The sequence below is a fragment of the Meleagris gallopavo genome, chromosome 4 (genome assembly GCF_000146605.3).
Source record: "Meleagris gallopavo isolate NT-WF06-2002-E0010 breed Aviagen turkey brand Nicholas breeding stock chromosome 4, Turkey_5.1, whole genome shotgun sequence".
In the NCBI taxonomy this organism is placed as follows: Eukaryota; Metazoa; Chordata; class Aves; order Galliformes; family Phasianidae; genus Meleagris; species Meleagris gallopavo.
The window spans coordinates 66791664-66797963 of record NC_015014.2 but is presented as its reverse complement, the minus strand read 5'-3'; the positions used below and the strand labels follow the sequence as shown (position 1 = coordinate 66797963).

At 43.0% G+C, this 6300-nt stretch overlaps 1 protein-coding gene across 1 annotated transcript; it reads right to left on the bottom strand.

Annotated features, from left to right (window-relative positions):
* Window positions 1-921: 921 nt before the first annotated feature.
* LRRTM1 (leucine rich repeat transmembrane neuronal 1) lies at window positions 922-6284 on the bottom strand. The gene has a single exon (XM_010710583.1). It carries the CDS (start codon window positions 4768-4770, stop codon window positions 3205-3207), a length of 1566 nt encoding a protein of 521 aa, XP_010708885.1. The 5' UTR covers window positions 4771-6284; the 3' UTR covers window positions 922-3204.
* Window positions 6285-6300: the final 16 nt, after the last annotated feature.

Sequence of the window (6300 nt, the reverse complement as noted above, 5' to 3'; positions counted from 1 at the left end):
CTTTCGGAGCCATAGAGTGAGCCAGGGTAAGGAGATCAAAAGAGGGGGGAATGACATATGTCTGGACAGCTGGTAAACATGAAATCTGAAAGAAATAGTGAGGGGAAAATGTATTCCTGCAGTTGCCATAAATACATTACAAATAGAAGACTTCTCATATCTACCAATGCAAGCAGCCAGTTGCAGGATGAATAACTGGGTTTGTAAGAGCTGAATTGAAATGAAATTCTTGCGTCCTTTTTATTATCCATGTTTTTGTCACATCAACTTTTAGAATAAATGTGGGCAGGCAACGGAGCACCTCTGTGCCATGGAACAGGTGGCAGTCTTTGCACCAGTAGATGAGTATCCAGATATCTGGAGATCATCAGGAGGCTGTCTCTAGAAGACATTACCGTTATAAAAGATTTTTGCATGAAGATTGTGAAACAGCTCATTTTTGGCAGTTTAATAAAGTGCTATCCTCTCCATGGAGGGTTCATCCATCATCCTGCTGGGGTGGCAAGCCGTTGGTGGTCATTACCTCCCTCCAGGAGAAATGGCAACAGGCAGTACTGAAATTTGCCCTCACTTCTGGAATTATGCCCCTTAAAAGCCAAATGTTCTGTTCAGTTTACTCAAGCTGTCACTCGAGCATGAAGCACGGGGTGAATAAATTGCAAAGGTGGAATTGCTCACATCTTGCAAACTTTGCTTGAGGTTGCTAACACCAATAAACAACAGGAATCATTCCTTGGGGGTGTGTTTAAAATACAACTCACAGCTATGCTAAAAAATACATAGAAATACAAGCACAGGATAATTATTTGTCAATATGAGATTTGCATCAGATTTACAGGGTCAAAAACATAACAGCACTAATACATTTCCTTTGAGTAACAAGGGGTCCTATGTAAAGAAAGATTTTGTTTGTTGTTTTTTCCTTTTTTTTTTTTTAACCATATGTAGAAAATATGTTAACCATCTTGGTTGGATTTGGAAGCTTTCTGGCATTTAGCTGTAATCAGTCCTTCTGATTGCAGTGCTGGATGTTGATTTGAGGAATGTATAACGTAGTCCAAAGTTAACCTTAGATCTGTGTTGATTTCAGAGAGGGATTTAAAGGGGAAAATACACATTTCTGGTCTCAGTCAGCATAATTTCTCCCATTAACTACAGTACCTATGCTCATAAGTTCCTCTATTGAGAGGTCCTATATTGAGAATTTGGGGATGGATCAGGCACCTGTGTGTTTGAGGCAAAGAAACAGAAATGTACAGTTGTTTAAGCAGATAAAGGGCCAGTTTGACAGCTTGTTTCAAACCTGGGGGTAATTTTTCTGTGGCTTTGATTTAAAAGGTCTATTTTTATTAAAATTCCCCTGAAGAATCCTCTCCCAATGCATATTCTCATTGATCTCATTGATAACATTATAGCCTCTTTAAATACAATTTTTTTTTACTAGAAGGTTATCTCATATTTAATATTAAACAGAGTGATGTATATATGAAGTAGAGGAAGATATAAGTTTTGACCCTTAAAAATAGTGTCAGTTAGGAAAAATATAAAGCTCACTCTTTATGGTTAAAATTAGCAGCTAAAAAGCTGCTATGCAGTAAAAAAATTACATGAACTGTGCCTAATCTCTTCTTTGTAAGACTGCTGTAACCTTTTAAGAGTAGATAGCACTTGGATGCTATTAAAAAAAAGAGAAAAAAAGGAAAAAAAACCCTATGTTCTATTAAAATTTCTGTTAGATTTCTGGAGTTTTCCTCTCTTGCATCTTAGGAATAGGGAAATATGTACAAAGCATAAAAAAATGTTTCCTGGTTCTCTATCTGCAGCATTTTATTAGCATGTTATGCTATATGGAGAGAAATTCAAGATGCTCTGCCTGGTGTTATAAAACTGCCTCACCTTCATTAGTATGAGGGGAGTTGTTTGGTAGATCAAGCAGTAGGTTGTTCATGTACTAGAATGAAAAATCCAAAATACCAGGAAAGGAAGCCTTTATTTAAGGGCAATCAGAATAAAGCAGCCGTGTGATTCTACATTATCAAATCACAGTTCATACCCATAAATCCCATGGATCAGTCATTGGTAGGGAGGGTTCCTATGCTTTCAGCCTCCATGGGGGTTTCAGGCTGTTTTCTTGGTGAGGGCAGTGAGGGGCACAAGGCGAGCTTTGCTAGCATATGCCAAAGAATCCAGAAGTATGCTTGGGTAGTTCTGTCCCACTCACAGACACAGGTTGCACCACTGAGCACTGATCTGCTCCTGCTTGCCTCTCAGTGTGGCTCTACAGTGCATAAAGCAAAGGTTTCTTTGCTCTGGTCATAACTCAGAGCAAGCATAGAAGTAGGAAATGCTAGCAAAAGCCCTTACACTTAGGGTTCTCTCATATTTTTGTTTTAAAAAAGACGATGACTAGCACTTTTTCAGCAGCATTTCACTTGTTCGTTTTCTTACAAGACTTTGCAATATGATCTGTTTTGATTTAAAAAAAAAATTACTTTTAGGGGTTACGATGCAGTTTTTATGGCTCTTACAGCAACATACAGGTGAGCTGTGCTTAAAAACCCCTTTGACACCCAGTCCTGGGGCATGGGCAGAACTTCAGCCCCTCTGGAGTGCAGAGGCTGCACTAACATCCAGTTACAGGTAGTGCAGGAACACAAATAGAATTCTGGTGTCATGCTTCATATCACCAGTAAAATGATGGAAGTGAATGTGCGCTAATTACAACAGGAAGCCATTGGGTTAATTTTTATCAGCCTATTTTACGTGGCTTCTTTGCTCCCAGGCTTTCGGTTCAACACTCAGCATGAAGAGAAAAAAAAGGTTAAACTGTTGCATTTTGTATACAGGGAACAATTCAGGTAATATACACCAGTCTGTAAAAACTGTAAATGCTATTTTTTTTTATTTTAAACATTTTCCTTAGTTTACAAAAGATCAAGAATCAGTACCTTTTTTACACTCTCAGTTTCCTGAATATTGACAGATCTTCAAAGGGAGTATTAGCATAGGAAATCTTAAGATTGGCTGTCCTGAAGATTTTAAGACATGATAAAGCTAAAATATCAAGTTCTGCCGACAGCTCCTCCTGTGATTTCAGCAGAGGAGTGCCCGCGAAATCCTCAGCAAAGCCCCACAAACCCCCCACTCTTCTCCCCGTCTGCGCGCCGCTATTTGGTTGCACACTGTGTAAATCCCCAAGGCAAATCACACCTCGCACTCCCTCGCTGGCTGCTGGTGACAGGAGCAAGATCCGTACTCATTAATGATCACCAGGGCTCCCTCGATGTGGTTGGGTTTGTAATCAACATAATACTCCTGGGCTGACATGGCAGCCATTTGATGCATGGTCTGTTTCTGCTTCTGCTTCCTGCGCTGTGTTACAAAGCACTGTCTTAGCTGCCTTATGCTGGCTGGAAAGCACTTCCAAGAGACGTACAACACTAAAACCACGATGAGGAAGCTAAAAATCAGTGCCATGGTCCCCGTTACCACCTTGTGAATCTGCACGGCGTTCTCCGCACCTTCGCCGGGCAGCGTCACGGTGATGGCGTACGTCGTCGGCTCCTCGTCGGCCTCCGGCACGTAGGCCGTGGCGGCGGCCGAGCCGTAGCCAAACATTTGGTCGCTGTTGTTGGTCACAGGGGACAGGGTGTTGACACTGGTGGGGTCGACTGTGTCCTCACACAGGTGGAAAGCATAGACTGCATCCAAAACGTCCTCGCCCTGCGCGTACTCGGGTGTAGCACAGAGCAGGTTGCTGTCGTAGCGGCCCTTGAAGTTGCTCAGCCATGAGGCCAGGGCACAGACGTTGCGGCCGCAGTCCCAGGTGTTGGCCGACAGGCTGATGCTCGTGAGAGACTTCCAGGAGTCCAGGATGCGCGAGTCGATATAGGTCAGCCGGTTGGAGTCCAGCTGCAGGGACTTGAGGTGAGGCACGCTTTCGAAGACGTGAGGTTCGATGTATTCGATTTCGTTGCCAGAGAGATCCAGTTTTTCCAGTTGCCATATCCAGTCCAAAGTGTTGACGACGATGGTGACTTTATTCCGTCTCAAGCAGAGCGAGTGCAGGGAGATGAGCCTGGGGAAGTGGGCTAAATTCACCTTCACCAAGTCATTGTGCTCAAGGTGCAGCTCGGTGAGCTTAAACAAGCCCGCAAAAGAGTTTCGAGCCAGGCTCTTTAACTGATTGTATCCTATGTCTAGAAACTTCAGGCTGCGACAGTCCTGAAAAATTCTCACCGGCACAAACTTGATGGCGTTTGACCGCATGTGCAAAGTCGTGAGTTTTCTCAGCCCGTGAAATAGGTCGGGCTCCAGCGACTGCAGGTTGTTGTACGATAAATCCACACTGCGCAAGTTTGGCATGGGTCGGAACGTGTTGTTGGGCAGTTGGGTGATTTTGTTGGAACTCAGGGTGAGCTCCTTAACTCGCCGCAATTTTTGAAAGGCATTCCCCTCCACTGAGCAAATGTGATTGTGATCCAGATAGAGCCACGTGAGCTGCATTAACCCTGTGAACTGTCCGTCATGCAGCTCTGAAAGGCTGTTGTACCGCAGAGACAAGCCCATCATGCCCGACAGGTTGCGAGGCATCTCTGTGAGATTCAGTGATTCACAGTACAAAAGCCTGCCCTCACACCGACATAGCTGTGGACACCCACTATTCACGGCTGGAAGCATTTTAGAAAAGATACCCAGCGTACACAATATCAACCCCGGGGGCTTCCTCAGCAGCCAGTTTAAACAGAGACCGATAAGAAGGAAATCCATTAGCAAGAATATTTCCAAATATGCTCGAGAATGTCCATTGAATCTTTTCAAATTCTACATCATATTTTATTTAAGAGGAAAAACAGCAACAAGAAAGAAAATAAACAACAACAACAACAACAACAAAAATGCCCAGACCAAAGCAAAACAGCAAACGGAACAAACACAGAGCCAAATATTTCACTTTACAGCATGCAGGAGCTGCGCAGCATTAAAGTTCACAGACATTCAAAGGTAAAATGATAGTGATTTTGTTCATGTTAAAGGCTGCAGCAAAGAAAAAAAAATCTTTCTTCATGAAAGAATTTAATTAAAAAGTGTCTTACCCACCCTTTTCCAGAGAGTGACAACCTCCATTCAGTTGCTTCCTTTGTGTTTGGACTAATTATATGCAGAGCTAAAAAAGACCCCTCTGTGCTACAAATTCGGTCCCTTTCAGAGCTGTGCAAGGCTGGCAAGCTCACAATGTCTCACTTCGCTTCTGCTCAAAGAGCTCAAGGCTTGTCCAGCTAGCTTTTAGCTGACTCCTAGGACCTGCAAGTTTCAGAACTATGTGCATGAGCTTGATCTTCTCCTTCTCCCTCTGTCCTTTTCTCTGCAGTTAACACTGTGGCGTGAAAAAAACTCCAAACTCTTTACTAACGACTCCACAGGATTTGGCAATCTGTTTAATGTCCATCATTTGCAACGACCATTGACCGGCACAACCTTTACTCCATAGAGAGATTACCATGCATTCACTGACCGGCTAAGGGTAGCTTTATTTCCCATTCTTTGTTCGCTTTGCTTGTTAGGTGATGCTTAGAGCAGAGAGACAGCAAGAATCCTTTCCCTTCAGCCGAGCAGTATGTTGGTAGAGCATGCAGAGGCACCTAGTGTTCACTGAGTGTCGTAAGCTGCTCATGATTGTACGCCTGCACTGTGCATCTCAGACATGGGCAGATGGAAAAGGGGTGGGCATAAAACCAAACGCTGGAGCGAACCGGGAAAGTAATATATGCTCTTTGATGAAATGGAAAATACTTTAAGCCTATCTCTCCATTTCTCAAACACGCACGCACACACAGCTGCACAAATCATCAACAGCGAGGCAGTGCTAAGTAGGAAGCTTGAGAATTAGGATTCTTTATTATTATTATTATTATTTGCTTTTGTTTAAAGTCTGAATGTATAAACCATTAGCCGGGGACAGGGAGATACTTGATTTCTTGGTTTGGGAAGGAATATGTAAAGCAGTGTCATCGGATTGCTTTTTCTCTGTAAATCTGAAGATATTTGCCTTTCGGAGACTTTGGGGTTGAGGGGAAGGGTGGTGAGGGGAGGGGGGGTGGAATGTGTTTTTATTCTGACATTGTCTAAATAGAGGATGATTTGAAATTCTGTGCATTCTTTCTCATAGAAATGCAGCCAGAGCTCTGCAAATAGGAACGTCTGCTTTCCTATAAGCTTTAATTACATTTGGTCTTTTTCCATCCTGCATATTCTCTGTGTGTTCAGCACATGCCTTTCCTAAAGGCTTGCTTTTTTTTT